Genomic DNA, 18,725 nt, shown 5'->3' on the forward strand with positions numbered 1-18,725 from the left:
AATGAGCTAATAGCTGCCACCATACTGGCCGGAAATCCAGAAACGGCGGAGCAAGTGGCCATCGTCCTCGGCATCGCCACATTTAAGGACACATCAATCATCTTGAACGACTCACAAGCCACATGTAGAAGCCTACAAAAAGGCCAAATCTCTGCTACAGCAGCGAAGATTCTAAAATAAAAAACAAGACGCCGACAACTCCCCGAAACCTATGTCGCATATACTCCTGGCCACGAACATCTGGCAGGAAACGAAGCAGCACATGCTGCCACCCGAAAGCATACCAGCCTGGTTTTCCTGCCGCACGGCCTCCGGAAAGCAACGAGGGTGGATGACATTCCCATCGACTACCTCCTAATATTGCAATGCTGTCAACTAGAAAGAATACAGTATCTACCACCACATCTAAAATTAAACAAGGAAGATGTTACCACCCTACGCAGACAACAAACGAATACATATGTCCATGAAATTATCATGCACCCGATGCACCCCACCAAATAATCATATCTATGCCGATATGATGACGTACCAGCCACCCTGCAACACATGGTATTAGCGTACCCACACCGCGACAAACAGAATCAAGAGGAAGCTTTCTAACCACTACAAGCCATCCAAAAAACCTGGGAGGCAATGTTAACCGCACAGAGCCTGGATCATCAGCGAAGCCTGAAGGACCGGGCCAGGACCGCAGCATTATCCAACGGCATTCTGGACTGAGAGCCGCAACCTAGGGCGAAGACAGAAATTTCTGGCTTTCATACAATAAAAATTTATTCTTCATCCTCCTTGCCAGCGTTAGTGAAACTGTAAGCGTTTTTCTTTTTTGCCTAAATTCTTCTCTCAACTGTACGCCTGACTGATTGTCCCTGCTTCGGCGCCATAGCCGTTCTTTGATGTAAAAAAACTCTTTAATTTCATTGGTAATGAATGGTTTTTCGACTTTGTGATAATAATTAGCGTCCGGCATTTATGATAAATTAATTTCAGTGTGCCACTTAGCTTCTCTTATGAATGTAAATGATTTAGTGCTAAAGAGGTATTCCAATGATATTCCGTAATTCGTCTATCAATCTTCTGATTATCGAAGATACCAAGCTTTTGTTTAGTTTCTCCACGTGACTTGGTTACGTTTTCACTGAACATTGTGAGAGCAATAAAGCAATAGTCCAGCAATGTTCCTTCTTACAGAGCCATTATTACTAATAAAATCTGTTTAAGCTTTTTAGATGATGTTAGTACATTGCACGTCATCAGTCCGGGTGACCAGCACATGGCCCCCGATCCTGCGCGCACTCTCAGGTTTTGCTTCGGCCGTCTCATCCGCACAGAGGGAATGCAAGTTCATTGGTGGGCATGGCCGGCTCCTTCTCCACACCGCGGCGCTCGGAGCCGATGCCTTTTTATGCCGGGTGCTTTGGTTCTGTTGCTGCGGCTTGGATGAGGCGAGAAAAAAATATGTTGCGCTGCTAAATATGACCCTTTCCTGATTTTGAAATGACGGCTGAAGGTCAACAAGGAGCAAAGTGCGTGCTGGTGCCTGTTTACTTTCAAATGCGGTTATTTTTTACAGTGAAGTTGTATATGGCTAGCCGATTCGTCCGTTAGTCTGTCGCCTGTACGCCGAAAACTTCTCCGGCGCAACCCCATGCGCATGCGCGAAAAAAAAAAAGAGGCAGAGAGGCGGGCTATTGGTGGTGACAGTAGTGACGACGTTGCTCTCTGTCACAGCTGAGCGCGCGCACAGCAGTTTCTTTTCGGGTCCGAAATAGGTGCGCCACGCGTCATACATACTCCTGAGTAGTAGGCAGCTGTCGATCAGCAACACCACGAGCAGAACCTGGAACGAGCTTGTCTACGCCATGCCAATGCTGCAGCCAGGGCACAAGAGCAGTCTCGTACAGTCGATCGGAAGTAGCAACTGCGCACTGAGAATCCCACAGCCTACCAAGCCGTCATTTAATGAACATCCGGGATTAACCCAATAATCAGCAACGGGGCCGCTCGTTTCAACTTCGTTACTTAACTGTCTGTACGGAGTGCTTGGGCGGTGATTTTTTTCTTTACAAACACTCCCACTACACCCACGTGGATATGTAGGAGGGGACTTCATGCTACCTGTGCAAAACTGTATCTGCCGGAAACGCGCTTTACTTCAAACTTTCCAGGTTACGTTTATGTTTATAATGTTTCGGATTTCAAAGCTTTGAACGACTCACCTGATGGTGGCGCTTCTTTTCGTCTGTGCATTTCACCGCCCTTAGGGGGTGTGAGTTAAGCTAAATATAGCATGATCCGCCCACAGGAATCTGCCGCAATCGCACATGTACTTATTTAGGTGCACGTTAGAGCACCCCAACTCGTTAAAGTTAATTCGGAGTCCCTTACTACGTCGTGCCTCATTATCATACCACGTTTATGGCACGCACACCCCACAATGTGTTCAGGTATTTATTTATTTATTTATTTATGTATTTACTTATGTATTTATTTATTTATTCATAAGTTGTCGGCCCAGTAGATCATTGTCGTGATAAGTCATCAATTGCAATGCAGGTCATTTGCCATTTGTTTCTGAAATTTTGGAGCCTGTATACTGACAGGAAGCAGCGTTGCACGTATTAACATGCATCAGCTAACAAGCAAAAAGATTCAAAATATTTATACGAAAGTGTATAAGTAGATATTTTGAGCTTCTCAATGCATCTATTATTGGTGTTATTACCAAATGGACAAACCTAACTTGCATGATTTTGTTGGCCAGTCAAAAGTCAAATAATGAAGGTCAGGTGTAACCAGCAGCCTAGCGACGTCGTCTGGCACCAGGGGCCCATAGGTCTTCTGTTATCCCCTCCCCCTGGTGAAGTCAGGAAGGATATCGAAAATTTCCAGAGAAGGCGGGGGGTGGCTTTGTTTCAGCACCAGCACAGCGTCCTTGGGTACCACGCATGCCCCCTCCCCCCCCCTTCGCTTTCGTTTCCAGAGATCACAAATGTAGCAGGTATACACGCTGTTTTATTTTCTGCGCCAAATACCGCAGGGTGCTTCGCGGATAACTTGTGATACGCGCATTACACATCTGCTGTTAGATTGTAAGGCTCGGTAGCAAATACAGATGCGGCATGGTGGAAAATATGACTGACAAGTAACAAAAGTATTTTAAAAAGTTTCAATTGGCGATTTTAGATGCAATATTGCATTTCCAACATTAAAGCCTGACATTCAAAGGATGTCCAACAGCAGCTTCACAAGAATCGCTGCAGGTACTACTGCGTGCAGTATTTTAGCTGTAGGCAGCCCTGAACCCAAACGAAAAAAATAGCGAGTGAGGGACACTGATCTACCCACCCTATTAGAAAATGTCGCCCCTTCCCTGCTGCGCGGGCGGCAGTGCTGTGACAATTACGAGTTCTTTCCATTATGATTCGCAAAGCCTTCCTTTCTAAGTTCTTCGGAGCAGTCACGTCCATCTACTGGCCGACATTTAAATCAATCCTCAAGGACTGCTGTCGAGACGACATACCATCCCGCCTAGGTGACAGTATAAAAGGTTCCGTACAGGATGTCACACATTAGATTATGATAAGCTCCGCACGCGCCGAAGTGGACATCGAGCTAGAGAAAATTAGGACGATTCGCTGACATGCGAAGCGAAGATATAGGTGCACAAAGTACATTCATGATTTTAAACTGGCCAGACGCACACAGAAGAAAATACAGTGTTCTACGAATAAGCTGGTTCCCCAACGATGGTCTTTCTGCGAGTCTCTGGATCCCGGAAAGCCTCTGTCTCCTATAAAGAGAACTGTTCATGGCCTCCGTGCAACCAATCGACAGTGCCACTCATTTAACTCCCTAGTCCTTTATCTACAATGCAGAGATATTGAAGGTTCATAATCCTTCTGTAGAAGGATTGCCGGTGAAGCAAGTTCGAAGGGAATGCACAGTAACGATTACTCACCATTTTAACGTGGTTTCCGTATAGAGTGCCCTTTTTCTCTGGGGGAACTATAGGAGGCGCTAGCTTAATGTAGGCCTTCCTCAGCGCCATGACCAGATGGCATTACATATCCCGCTCTGTGAAACCTGGGTGAACGAGCTCGAAAGGCACTCCTGCTCCTGTTCAATGACTTGTGGCAGCCTGGCATGGTTCCCAAGTAATGAAAGTCAAGTTGCCTGTTTCCGCTTCTCAAAGCTAGCAAGTTGCCTTTGGACATTGCGTGCTATCGTCTGATCCCACTTGCTTGTTGTGCAGGAAAAGTAGTGGTCCTAATCTAACGAGTGGTACCTAGAGCACTATGAAATTTATCCAGACACGTTGACTGGATTCAGGCGTGGCCGTTCCCCTATATAAAACGTTGTCGACTTGGTGACGTACCTGGAATTCCACAAGGGCGGTAAACGGATATCTGCGGCCTTACTTATAGTCGTTAAAGAGGCTTCCGATAATGTCACCTATGAAGCCATTCGTAAAGCGATGGAAGCAAGCTATATCTCTGGGTTCGTAGCAACCTACACATGTGACCATTCTACGTGCTCACCGGGGATGGCCCAGCACTCGAGCATTACAATAGCCGCGGAGTCCTTCAGGGCGGAGTACTAAGCCCAACGCTTTATAATCTAGCCCTGAGAGGACTATTAGAGGACCTACCCATCAGACACCGTTCTACTCTCTATCTACGCCGACATCTCTGTCTGGACTTCGGGGGTGGCATGGCTTGAGCTTCGCGCTCGACTTGAGAAGGTGGCCTCATCGACATCATGCTACCTTCGTAAACAAGGAATTGGTGGTGATGTGACAAACGTGCGCAGTGGTGGCATTTACCTGGAAGCCAATATCGACATACGGCACATAAATCAGCGGAGAAGTGATATCGTCGAACAGAAGTCACGGGTTTTGGGGGGTTGTGATTGACAGAGACCTGCCCCGATGTCCTCACGTGAACCATGTGAAAAAGCGACTAATTGCTATTTGACATCATCTGTTCAAGTTCCTTGCTAGAAAGAACTGAGGTGTGTTCACAGTGTTCATGTTATAGCTGCACAGGGTGTTGTTTGTTCGGTTCCTGCGGTACAGTCTACCGTTTATACCACATACCTGCAAAACCGATTTGCGTACAATTCAGAGCATTCAATCCGAAGCTCTGAGGATATGCCTTGTATTACCACGAAGTACTTCAATGGCTGAAATCATTGCGATTGCTCAAGATTATTCAATTACGACGCACATCGCCGTCGAGACAATGCGTACACATGTCAGGCGCATTGCCCGCTCCCCATGCCACCACATCGCCGACGGGGCTATAGAAAGACCCCGCACGTCACTTAGTACATCTCTCAGCGCATATCGTGCTTCGCTTGCATCGGGGTATTCTGACGAGAGAAATAACCTTGAGATTCAAGACCTCACATATTATGACGTCCGCGGCTGCAGAACTCACGGCTATCCGCAGTGTGCTCCAATTTATCGACACAGAGAATCCTGGTACATTGGCCGTGTTGTCTGACTCGAGACCGGTTTTTCACAGCATGCAATCAGTTCTCCGACGGGGAACTCACGAACAGCTAACATACGAAATTGACAAACTTCATCACGACGTCAAATAGAAAGGCCAAGAAATTATTTTCCAGTGGATACCTGGCCATTGCTGGATCAGTGGGAATGATCAAGCTATGCTGCCCGAGAGGCACATCAAGAACAACACAACGTACCCATCCCTCTTTCCAGGACACACTGCAAGGCAGCTTCGTCACCTGACATGAAAGCTCGCTTTAACAGTGGAACACTCCAAATATAAGGCGCCCCAGGTTGCACGAACTGAACCCTTCGCTCCAGCTCCAACGTCCACCCGGGCTGCACGGACCTGACGCATCGCTTCTATACCGGCTGTGGTTGGGAGTGGCTTTCACGAAGGCGTGCACTATTTTAATCGGAGTGATCGACAGTGCCGCATGCGACGTCTGCGGCGGCGAAGAGAACATTGACCATTTATTGTGCCACTGACATCGGTTTCCCTCGGAAATAGCAACATTATCTATCGTATTGCGACGACTGGACGATCGGCCGTTGTCCGTGCATGTGCTACTTGGAGACCGTCCCTATCGATCTTCGGCCCACAAAGCTGGGAAGGCATTTTTGTCTTTCTTGAGGACGACTGGCCTATCTCAGCACCTTTGACTTGTTCAGGCCTTCCGTGTGCGTGCACGAGCTCCCCGCGGCTTTGCTCCAGCTCCCCTACCTCGCTCTACCTCCTTTTTCTATTCTCTCTTTCCCGTCCACCAGAGTAGGGTAGCCAACCAGACGCATTTCTGGTTAACATCCCTGCCTTCTCTCTTTATTTTCTCCCCTTTCTCATCCTGCTATTGGCAAACGTGATTATGCGAACTCCGGCACCACCACAAGGTTGGGAACGGAGTAGAGCACGCTTCGCGTCGATTCTTGGCGTCACTATGCAAAAAACAGAAGGCCGCGATGAAGCCCGTGCCAGCGAAAGCTTGCGCTACTGTTGGTCTGCACTCGCAGTGGATAGGATAGAGAGATCGGCGTCACTGGTGCACTTTTTCATATTTCTTTCAATACTGCCATACTGGGCCGCCCGCAGTGCCAAAGTACTGCAGTCCGTTCGCGTCTGTCAACGGCCGCACCTGTGAACATTGCACCATCACTCTCGAGGCACGCTACGCCGTAAAAGCGACCACCGGGCACGCTCGTTCAGTGCCCACAGGAGGGATCTTATATTGCAGCTGTTTTTGTTCGTCTTCACAGCGCGGACTGAACGGAAGAGGGCCTTACGAGCCACAGCGCCAGACTATGTTTAGCCGAGCATGAGCGCACCACACAAGCGGACCTCAGATGAAGCGTTCCGCTAAGGCAAGTATACTTTAGCGACCACTTAGCAAATAAAATTTTTTAGCCCGCACATTCGTGCAATTATTACGTGGGATGTTGATAAGCTGCAGCCGACAATTCTACTGCACCACATATCTGGTACATCGGATACATGAGCTCGGGCTGCTGGTCACCGGAACATTCTTTACCTTTACGTCAAGGCAAGCTGGCGGAAAGAGTGGAATCTTCAGACATATGACATCCCCCCCTCTGCTCCTACGCCACTGGGTGTAACTGAAATGTGCAAACACAGAGAAAGACTATTTCCGCTAAGGCGCAGCAAGCTTAAGGAAAGCATTCGCTACGGGTTAAAGAAAATACCCGTGTTTGGTTGCGTCAAATTGCATGCCATTGCCAGCTGCCCGTATTCTCAAGGTTCGATGAAGCGAGTAATTGTGTGCGAAGCGTGAAATGATAAAATATACAAATATTTACCCGTTTATTAATACACACAGAGGCAAGCCAAGCAGGCATTACCATAAGTATAAGAGTAATGACTAATATGTTAATTGCACCGAGCAGAAAAGCACTAGTAGCTTTCTCGCGCGTCTCCCTCCGGTACGTTTATTTTAATTATTTATTTTTAATGTATATAATAATTTAAGAATACCTTGCTTGCAAGAGGGAAGGCATTGGCTAAGGGGGAAGCTTCGGTAACATCAAGGTAAGAGAAGCTTTATTTAACAAAGCAAAAGACCATCGACGTATCAAAAACATTCGCACAACGCAATAACACAGATCATTACAATCAAAACAAAAAGTACAAAAGAAATTAAAACGCAATATGAAAACAAGTACGCTTGGGAAAGTGCTAGTTACACGAAGATCATTGCTCTGCAGTGTTGGCGTACAAACGCGAAAACAGCCATAATAATTGCTAAATCACCGCAAGCATTAAAAATCCAGGCAGAAATTGAACTAAGCCATCTACTGTTAGCCACAAGTTCATGGACAATTAATGCTGCGTGAGCTCACAAAAGACTTTTTCAGAAAATGGAGTAATCTGCACACCATAGGGATGCACTACAGATACAAATTAAACGGATAATGATATAAAATGTCATCGGAAGAAATAAAGCGTCAAAAGGACTAGATGGTTGAGATGGCAATATGTTGGAGGCAGAACTTGAGGCAGAGTTCAAAAATTTCCTGTGATATATCCAGTGCGAATCTTGCGCGAAACGTCATGAGATCCGCAATGCGCACGCTGGAATCTCTCCCGGTCTTCCTTCTATCGCCGCCTCCGCGGCCGCGAGTTGAAGATGATGATAATTTATTGGCATCCCCTGTGAAACGGGGCGGTGACAAATAGTCGTCTATTATGCTCGGCTGCGTGAATAAAGCCCCAACAGCGCTGTTAGAGTTGGAGGTTGTGTGGAGCGAGTGACATGGCTCTCCGTCGGGACTAGGCATACAGGATTTATTTACATATTTACTTTAAAACATGAGATACATTTCAACAGTGTAGCATGACTCCCAAATGGAGCCCGAAAGACGAAGCATACAGCACACGAGCTCCAAGCACCCTCCTACCAGCCGACAAACTGCTGCTTAAAGAGCCTCTTCCCTCCCTAGATCCCTAGGGATGGAAAGCTGCGGTCCAACCTTCGTCCAATCAGACCGTCCAGTCGTTGGAGGCGTAGTCGACCCGCTTTTGAGAGGGAGCGCTCACACCCTCACGTACGCATTTTCGATTCCCAGAACCCGCGTTGAGCGGGTCCTCGTAGCCAGGTTGTCACGCTTGACCCCAGCCGGCGCCTCTTAATTCCAGAGCTGACTTCTCCGGTAGTCGCCACGAGTGTCAGCAGACTGTGGAGAATCCTGGGGCCTGAGGAAACGCACCGCAAAACACCCTTTGTTAGAGAAGCTCTCTTGCTGCAAATATACCATGAAGGCCACGGCAAATCAACCAAAAATGCACGGTCCGCCAAACGTGGCCAGCCCTGCTGCCGTCGCCGACTCTGCAAAGGAGGCGCGTGGTGGATTAACGCTGCCGTGGTCTCCAGTTCTCCGAAGGAAGTGCATGGTCGGTTAGCGCTGTCGTCGGCACCGGTTCTCTGAAGGACGCCACCCCCGCGGGTCGATGTAAACAACTGCAGCGGGCTGAAATAGGTTTACAGTGCAGAACCCCTGCAGGGCGATCGTAACAGCGCCATCTGCTAAGGAGCGTGTCGAATGGGACGACTGGAGCAAAAGCCACGAACGTGCGCAATCTCGCAGACAATAGCCATCCTGTCGCTACAGACCGCTGATGCGACAGAATGGCTTCCTATAGCACGCACCCGCAGGTGCTTACGTTTGCGCGTTGTGGTTCGGCAGTAGTGCTACTGGCGCTCACAGCTTCAGGCGCCTCACACTTCATAGGTTAGCCTTTTTTGGGTATAACACGCTTCACATATTGTCGTAGTTTTAATACATATGCAGCATTTGTAGCGACGTACAGTGAATATGTTTAGGCCACCATATATTCATGTTACCTATGCCCTTTGTTATTGATCGCGTCAATAAAACATGATACTATTTCGTGGTGACCTTTGGCCGTCAATGCTCCAGGAAACTTCAAAATTTTAGTCCATAAATTAAGCACACACGCGAGGATATGAAGCAATGGTTGTAAGGGTAAAATAGTTACAGGGGTGTAAGTTGCTTGTAGTTTCGGCGTGAATATTTCTTACAAGCCAATCTGTGTTTCAGTGTTATCGCTCCACGCAACACGCGATTTTCTGTACCTGAAGTTTCTCGAGCGTTATCGTTGGTTCAAACCGGTGTCTGTTGTCACCAAATCCTTTGTAATCTGATTGTATGCTCGACGTGAATCACGTAGTGCCTTCTGAAAGCACGGGGTCACCAGCGATTACGCTGAGCTCTTCCACGAGTCATGCATAAAAGCCGACGCATTTGCCCCGTGCTTGATTTTCGACGATCGACAAGCGTTCTTGCCGCTTTCGTTGTACTTCGAATGTAACTTGCTTTTCTGGACACAAGTTCGCCCAATAAAAAACTTAAGTTCGCAACTCAGCTTTGACATTGCGTCTTTCTCAACCGTCAGTAGATTCTTACGAAAGTATGATATTTCGCCATTCCAAAAAAATTCTCTTTGATATTATTACAGGCAAAACAAGTGCTCAAAAATTATTGTAGTGTCGGTTTCAAAAGCAAGCAAGTAAAGGTCGTCATACTGGTTTACACGAAGTCGAATGTCAGCTGCCTGTAAACGACAAGCCGAGGATACCAACTTGATCTTTGCATTTCTAGGGTAGGTCTCCAGCATGTCCACCAACGTTATATTTAAAAAAGTTATGCTTAAAAGCAAAGGTTATGACACAAAGCAGACGAGGAACGAAGTGGGACACAAACGACTCATACGGGCGATCACTTCGTCCTCGCCTGCTTAGCGCCGTAACCTTTGTTTTTAAGTCATGAACCAACTAGCTCAGCAAAAGCTTTTGTTGATCAGTTATGCTTGTTGGCGTACGCAATAAATAGAAAAAGAAATAGCTTCTGAGAAAATCAACCAAGACGAATTGAAGCAGCCGCAGTTCTAAAAAAAATGCAGGATAGGTAAATTTAATCAAATGCAAAGCCGATCTCCTCCTTTATTTTGTTTTTCTCTAATTTTCCCTACGGGGTACCTGATATATATTTTCCTAGCTTGCTTAGAAGCAATGGTACTGTAGTGGGAGGTCTTCCTGTTCTTACGTGGGAGCACTCTAGGAAAACTATTTACAAGATGTACTTACAACGGGTAGCAAGTGCTGGCCAACACGATGATGATCAACCTCTGTCACAGCTCAAACCCGCTGAGGGAGATAGGCCAACTATCGGGCGGCAGGAGGCAGCTAAAGGAAATTCTTATTTGAAGACGAGACACGCAAAGTAAAAGAAATACAAAAAAGGAGATGATGCAATTCATAGACTAGTATGCGAGTGAGCAGTCAGACTAAATTAAAGGTGAATGTTAAAATAAGGTACAATCAAGGAGAAGTCAATGTTAGCAAACAATTTAGAAAATCAATTTAGGTGAAACGAATGCAGATTTCATATCCAGAATAAAGACACAATAATTGCAGGACAATCGTTTTGTTTCAGTTAAAAAATCAAATACTGTGGAACAAACGTTTCTGTAGCTATAGCCTAGTGTCGAGGCCCCAAATGATAATAATAATGATATGCTTAACCCTAATCCAATTTCGCAGAGTGGAGCTTCGAGTAATATATTTCTCTGGTGTGAATATCGTCTACATGGTAAAACGTAATGCTCTATTGAATAAATTTTCTTACAATTGTGACATAGAAGATACATCGTCAGACCAGCTCTATGCAAATAAAAATTCAATCGCAGGATGAGACAGCGTAGTCTGGCGTATGTAAGTTCCAACTGCCGAGAAGGACACCACTGTTTATTCCAGCAAAAACTGAAATGCTGATCGTGGGGAGATGTTATCAGCGGTTATTTCCTTAAGTCATTTTGCAAACAAAATTTTTTCTATCTCGATGCAGTGATGTAAGCTGTATCCGGTCTACATGGCAGCAAGCCAACATCAAGCAAGGCACTTCGTCGTCCCCAGTTCAGCCAGAATCCCCTTATAGGTACGTCTCGTTAAACACAATGGTCGCCAAATCTTCCCCGAGTAGCACGTAGCAATATTGAGCGGCCGGTAAGTGGTGAAACTAGTTCTCCCGGTGGAAAAGTCATGTCCTATTAAATATAGTTTCAACATATTGTAACGCACAATTGAGTTACTGTAGTTTAATGGTTTTACGTTGGGCGAACTTGTGCCCGACAAAACAGCTAAGCGGGAGCCTCACTACAACGTCCACAGTCTTTTCGCAAGAGTCCCGCACCTCTTATTCCCTCATGTCCCGCGCTGATGACACGTTGCTACGATTGCGCGTGCCTTGCGAGCCCGCGTCGCCCGCTTCACTGCCGCTATCTTTCGCACGTAGCAATAAACAACTGGACGGACGCAGGAGGCGGCTGGCGCGCGTAATTTGAGATCATCTTGTGTCATTGTACCCCTTCCAAGAGTGAACCGTGCCGATGCTCATACAGAAGACGGTGGTTTCTAGATTGTCATTCGCAATGGTTGTAGGCGGAAGCAGTTATTGTCCGTCGTAGTACGGTTTCATTCGTACGACATGACCGATTTCTGTTCGATGCCACCATCGTGATAAGGTTAATTGACCTTCTGGGGCAACTTCGTAGTTCCAGGGACTAATTCGGTGAATTATCCAATACGGGCCAAAATAACGACGGACAAGCTTCTCGGATAGGCTGCGCATCCGTACAGGAGTCCACACACATACTCTGTCTCCAGGTTCATACTGGACGTCTCTTCATCACAAGTTGCATCGGTCCGCGTCAGTTTGCTGTTGCTGCTGAATTCAGTGTCGCGCCAGCTGCCGTGCTTCTTCAGCTATTTGAGTGAAGTCGCTGACGTCATGGTCATTTTCGGAAGTCTCATCTACAGGTATCATTGCATCTAAACTTGTGGTGACGGTCCAGCCGTAAACGAGTAGGAAAGGTGTCGTTTGTGTCGTCTCCTGCACAGCGGTATTGTACGGTAGTATCCTGTCCCATGTTCAGTGCTCTATGTCCACGTATATTGACAACATATCAGTGAGCGTTCTATTGAGTCGTTCAGTCACTCCATTTGTCTGCGGATGATGTAGGGTGGTTTTTTAGTGACTGGTGTGCGTCAATTTCATAATGGGCTGTGTCAAATGGGCAGTAAATATGGTTCCTCGGTCCTTTAGGAGTGCCATGTCGTAGTACTATGTTAGCGACAAAAAAATCAGCTACTTCACTGGCTCCCTGAGACAGGAAGATCCTTGACAAGACCCTTGACAAGAGACCCTGTCTGGGCATATCGAGTTAGGTAGTCAGTTGCAACTGCCATGCAACGCATTGCTGATGACGATGTGGGAAAGGGGTCAAGCAAGTCCATTCCCACTTGTGCGAATGGAGTTTGTGGTGGCTGTATCTGTTTTAGGTGGCCTGATGGCTTGAATGGTGGTATTTTACGTCTTTGGCAGCCCCGGCAGATTTTTACGTAGTGTTGCATAGAATTCAATAACTTTGGCCAGTAATACTTCGTGCGGATGCGTGCGAATGTTCTGCTCACTCCTAAATGTCCTGCTGATGGGTCCTCGTGGCACGCTTCCAATATCTCGAGTCGTAACTTTGAAGGTACGACGAGCAGAATTGTCTCCGCACTATGTTCAAAATTTCTTTTGTACAGGACATTATTTCTCAGGACGAATGACGACAAGCTGCAGACAAAAGCTCGTGGAATGTTGACAGGGTGTCCTTCTAGGTAATCAACGAGCAGGCATCTTTCCGCGTCAGATCGCTCATGCTGAGCCATTTGCGATGTTGTCACAGCTCCGAAGAACGGGCAATCCTGTCCATTTTCCCTAAGCGTAGATTTTGTATATAAAATCAGTGGACGTGACAAGCAATCAGCATCCCTGTGCTTGTGACCGGACTTGTATACGGCCGTTATATCGTATTCCTGCAGCCGTAGACTCCATCTTGCCAGCAGTCCAGATGGGTCTTTGAGATTCGCCAGCCAGCACAACGAATAATGGTCACTGATAGCTCGGAATGGTCGGCCATATAAGTATGGTCAAAACTTGCTGATGGCCCATATCACCACGAGGTATTCTTTTTCTGTCGCTGAGTAGTCCCCTCAGCCTTGAAAAGTGTTCGACTAGCATATGCAATCACTCGTTCCTCTCCATTTTGCCACTGCATGAGGACGGCTCCGAGGCCTAAATTGCTTGCGTTGGTGTGAGTATCACTTTCGGCTTCCTCGTCAAAATGAGCAAGAACTGGTTGATTCTGAAGACGCTTTCGGAGCTCATTGAAAGCATTCTCCTGCTCACTCAACCAGACGAAAGACGTGTTTTCTTTAGTTAGCCACGTTAGTGATTTGGCAATCCTTGAAAAATTTCTGACGAAGCGTCTGTAGTAGGCGCAAAGTCCTAAGAATCGTCTAATAGCCTTTTTGACGGTTGGTTTTGGAAATTTCTCCACTGCCGCAGTCTTCTCAGGGTCCGGGCGAATGCGTTCTGAACTGGCGACAGGTTGACAGAACGGCTACTGGAGCAATAAAGCGAGTTGCAAAATCAATCACGTTCAGTATGTACCGTGATGAGTTGCTGGGAGGCATAGTTATGTGGCCGATAGCAATGCTCGAGAATGGAACATCTGAAGTTGGCATGTTGCCAAGAAAACCAACACTTCTTGAGGTTGGACGGTTATACTTCTGGCAGCACTGGCAGGATGACACGTAGCTCTTGACTACCTTTTCCATATCGGGCCACCAGTAGCGGTCTTGCACTTTGTGTAAAGTCCGCTTGACGTCGAAGTGACCTGCACCATCATGTAGTGCCTGGAGAATGGCGGGGCGCAATGACGATGGCGCTACAACAGCATATGTTCCTGAAGGTGTCCGATGGTATAGCACGTTGTCGATTAGGTTGAACTCGGCCGGGGCATCTCCGTTAGCAAGGCTTTGAAGAATTGCACTGTATTCAGGGTCTTTTTCTTGAGCGGTAGCCAGCGCTTGGGCGGAGTGTGTGACTGCACACGAAAGTCGAGACAAATGGTCAGCTACAACATTCTGCCGTTCAGGCAAATGTCTGACAGAGAAGTCAAATTCAACCAAGTCCATGAGCGTGGACGTGAATCTGCGAGATGGTTTCACACACTTGGTCAAGCAAGCAACAGTGCAGTTATCTGTAACTAGGACGAACTTGATTCCGATTAGATACTGACGAAATTTCACTGTTATTGCCCAATGTACTGCGATGCCTTCCCACATGCTACTGTGAAGCTTGCGTTCGTCTAGTGTCAGGGATCGGCTAGCATGGGCAATAACACGTTCTTTGCCATCTTGAAATTGTGACAACACTGCTCCTATGACTTCACCAGAAGCATCAGTGGTTGCTGTTGTTGCTGCATATTCATTGAATTGAGCAAGTAGTGGTGGCTTGGTAAGGGCTGAGCGAATAGTTTGGAAGGCACTTTCGCATTCTGCGGACCACAGAAATGCGGACGACTTCACAAGGGCTTGAAGAGGGGCTACCACTTTAGCGAAGCCCTTGATGAATCGATGGTAAAAGCTGGCTGTCTGTATCCAGCAAAGGAGTTCCCTTTGGTTTCGGGGAGTTGCGATACGATGCATGGCAGCTGCTCTCTCTGGATCCGGGCGATGGCCTTCGCTTGAAATGATGAACCCAAGAAATTTGATGCAAGCGAGACCGAAGGAACATTTCTCAAGTGAGGCCTTAAGTCCACTGGTATGCATCAACTGGAGGGCCTCTTCCATCAAGTCTGCAAATGTGGCGAATGACTCTGCATAGATAAGGATGTCATCGAGATATACTCGTATGCCGCATTTATCCGGGCGAGGCTGCAAGTTTTGGAATACTAGTTGCATGGCTCGCTGAAATGTGGACGGCACCTTCTTTAATCCGAATGGCATTCGGGTCCACATGTAAGTTCCGTGGTGGGTGATGAATGCAGTTTTTTCATAGTCCTGGGGTCTCAGGCTGACTTGCCAGTAGGCACACTTAATATCCATTGTGGCGAAGTAGGTGCAGCCAGCGATGTCCTGAATGATATCATCCACCAGAGGTAGGGGGTGCACAACCTTGATCGTACGTTCATTAAGTGGAATGTAATTCACACACAAGCGTTTCTTTCCACTGCGAGACACCACAACGACTGGGAATGCCCACGGGCCAGATGCAGGGAGGATGATATTTTGAGCAAGAAGCTTCTTAATTTGCCTTTCAAGGAATTGCCTGTCTTCTAGCGTATATCTGTAAGGGCTGCGGCTGTACGGCACAGTATTGGGCAGCAAATCAATGCGATGTTGAGTGTCAGTAAAATTACCAATGTCATCTTCATGGCGAGAAAAGACGGCATTGTTCTTGGCCAGTATGTCAGCAATGACAGACTGCTGTTCAGGGGAGAGCTGGCTGCCTAGGCTGGCTGGTGGGAGTTCGGGGTGGATGGTTACAGGCACTGTAGTGCAGACTTGTAGTGTGGCAGTGCTGCTTTCCAGCGGCACTGTCTTCGCCGCCAAAACTTGCAAGGGAGGCTCTTCTGGCGAAGGTAAGAGTTCTCGTTGTAGGCAGTCTTGTGGTGTTGCTTCTGCCGGCGCAAAAAGTTTTGAGCGGGATAAAATGACGGCATTGGCCATTCGCGGGGCCAGACGCTGAGTGGCTAGAAGCGTTACACCCGTGGCTGGATGTTGTAGCTGAGTGGGCTCTGGTGGCTGGAAGATCAAGCGGGCTCGCGCTGCCAAAAACCAGTCTTCACCCAGAATAAGGGGTAGGACGTTGTTCTCCAAAACTGCTGCCTCAACCACACCAGTGATAGGGCCAATAGTTATCTTAAGGAGGGCGGACCCAACTGGTAGCTCTGTACCACCTCCAACGACGGCAAGAGGGAAATTAGTCCATGGCAAGATCATTGCGGCAGGTAGGATGGCTTTAGAAATCAATGTCACGTTCGAGCCAGAGTCCGGATATGCTTCGTGTTCTCCGACTCCTGCAATGGTCGCCGTGAAAAATGGACATTGATGTTGGGAGCCTTCAAGTTTTACAGGCATACTGTGAAAAGCCCGTGGATATTGGGCATCAGGGATGGTTGACGGTGGTGCCCTGTTACTACGCGAGGGACATACCGACGCCAAATGCCCTAACTCTTTGCACTTGTAACAGGTTGCTTGTGCGATGTCTTGGCCGCTCCGGAATGCTGGAGCCCCATACTGTGCAGAAATGGCTTCGTATCTTCGTTCCTGTTGTTCCTTGGGCAACTCGGAAATGCGCTGTCTTGGCTGTGCTGTTGTAGCTGTTGGCGGAACTGGTGGCTGGAAGTTATATTGCTGACGTCCTGAATTGCCACTTTGAGGTGAACGAGGGAGTGGCTTCTGTGGAAGCAGCGGTTGCGTTACGCTTGCCCTGTCATGTGCACGTTGAGTGCACTTGTCTAGGCTTGTGCACGTGGACATGAAGTCACGCACTGTTAACGGCCTATTAGCCGCGATGGCCGCAATGACATGTGGTTCTTGAAGACCTTGTAGTAGGTAATCAATCTTCTGGGCGTCGGTAAGGCTGACGGGGCAGCTTTCAACCACACGCAGCTTTGCGTAAGCGTACTCTTGTAGGCTCTCGCCTGGGCCCTGTCTGATCTTTATGACGCGTTCCTGCCATTCGATGAGGGTCAGCTCCGATGAAAATGTTTCCTTCAGGGCGGCGCTCCTTGTTTCCCAGGTTGAATGGTGATTTCCAAAAGCGAGGTGCCAATTACGAGCTGTGCCTTTGAGTTTACTTGCAACAATGAGACGGGCGGTGGCGTCGTCCCATGCAGCAAGTTGCTGTACCCGGCGGACGTCATTGAGCCAGACATTAACATTTTGTGCTGGAGACTGATCAAAGTAAGCAATCGATGACGACATGTCTCGCAGTGTGGTAACTGTAGTCGAGGGGCATGGCAGCTGTTGAAACAGAAGTACCAGACTTTCGAGCGTCGCGGTATCAAGGGTCAAACCTGAGTTGCCGGCGGTAACCACCCTCTCCATGCTTGACCGTGGCGTTGCCTCACGACGTTGGTGAATGTCGGCTTCGAGGCGCTGAATGAGCTCTTCCTTAGAGCCGGTGCTCTCTAACTCGCGTCGGGCCAATTCATCGCGGATAAGGTCGACTCCGAGCCGCGACATGGTCGTTGAGTCAAGCTCCTCCCAAATAATTCCTGGCATGATGCACCGCAAAGCGAGGCTGGGCGCACGGGAGACTAGGCGAGTGAGCGCTAAGCCACAGGTTATGCGCGGGATTCAAGTTAGTTCCGGGCTAGTTGTGAACATTCACGGCACTCTTCATCTGACGGCCATGCTTTTCTTCTGATGAGGAGTGAACACAGACGAGCGGTAAAATGGCGGAAGTATCTTCAGGCGTGAGTCTTCGGCGGCGTGAGGGCGCGACTACAATGACGAATGCGGCTGAAGAGGCGTACTCACCGTCGTTCTTGCGCTGCCGTGGCTGAATGGCTTGGCAAAGGTTCGGGGTCGACTGCGCCAGATGTGAGGCTTGGGCTGAAGGCAGGAAGACTCGCATAGTAGGGTAACGGTTTAATGCGGGTTAAGGTTACATTTAACACACCGACTGATCACTCCAGCGGCCATGGCTTGACTGACTCGCCCATCGCGGGCAAACAGCAAAAACAAGCGAGGCTCCCGGAAACGGAAGCAGGACAAGGTAGGTAACGATTTCGCTGCGGCTACTTGTTGCGCAGGTCACGATGCGCCACCTGTAGCAGCCCACACCAACTGGGCCAAGCACCATCACGTCACAATCGTCAGCTTAGTGACAGTTCAGTGAAACACACCTCCAGGTTTGTGCCGTGTGGCGTTGGGGTTAATTACAAGGCGCAGCTTATTTGTGGCAAGTTATGTTGCATCAACGCCCACCTAACAAAGCACCACAACTCCTTAAAATTCACGCTTATTTCTCATTTGTCTAGCTATTGCAATAATGTAGCGCTTTATTATTTTCGTTGCAATCAAGACTTCTGTGAACACATAGTGCATGGTGTATATTATATGAGGGCTTCAAGATTGCTGTTGTGTATAATATGAATCCGTGTTCTGTCGCATCTGTTGTGCACGAAGTGAACATAGCTAGTTGTTGCACTGTGAGCGTAGGCCAGCTTGTAGTACGAGACGGGAGCGTCCCGTTTGAAAGCCGAACATCTGCTTCTCTCACTGGAAGGCGACAGCATGAACGCGCTGCACGCAGTGAAAAGTGTGACCACTTCCAG

At 48.0% G+C, this 18,725-nt stretch overlaps 1 protein-coding gene across 1 annotated transcript; it reads right to left on the reverse strand.

Moving 5' to 3' along the window:
- Nucleotides 1-14,372: 14,372 nt before the first annotated feature.
- LOC142588700 (uncharacterized) lies at nucleotides 14,373-17,755 on the reverse strand. The gene is made up of 2 exons (XM_075700519.1): nucleotides 16,870-17,755; nucleotides 14,373-14,480 (listed from the first exon to the last, which is right to left on the reverse strand). The coding sequence occupies exons 1-2, from the start codon at nucleotides 17,665-17,667 to the stop codon at nucleotides 14,373-14,375; spliced, it is 906 nt and encodes a 301-aa protein (XP_075556634.1). The 5' UTR covers nucleotides 17,668-17,755.
- Between the last annotated feature and the right edge of the window lie 970 nt (nucleotides 17,756-18,725).

The sequence above is a fragment of the Dermacentor variabilis genome, chromosome 7 (assembly GCF_050947875.1).
Source record: "Dermacentor variabilis isolate Ectoservices chromosome 7, ASM5094787v1, whole genome shotgun sequence".
Lineage (NCBI taxonomy): Eukaryota > Metazoa > Arthropoda > Arachnida > Ixodida > Ixodidae > Dermacentor > Dermacentor variabilis.

Bases quoted from the DNA above. Each gene is read 5' to 3' on its own strand.
- LOC142588700 (XM_075700519.1), bottom strand. From the start codon at position 17,667: ATGCCAGGAATTATTTGGGAGGAGCTTGACTCAACGACCATGTCGCGG. The intron at 14,481-16,869 runs GCAAGCGTAACG...TTTCGTGTGCAG, and splicing joins CTCAACGTGCACATGACAGG to TCACACACTCCGCCCAAGCG.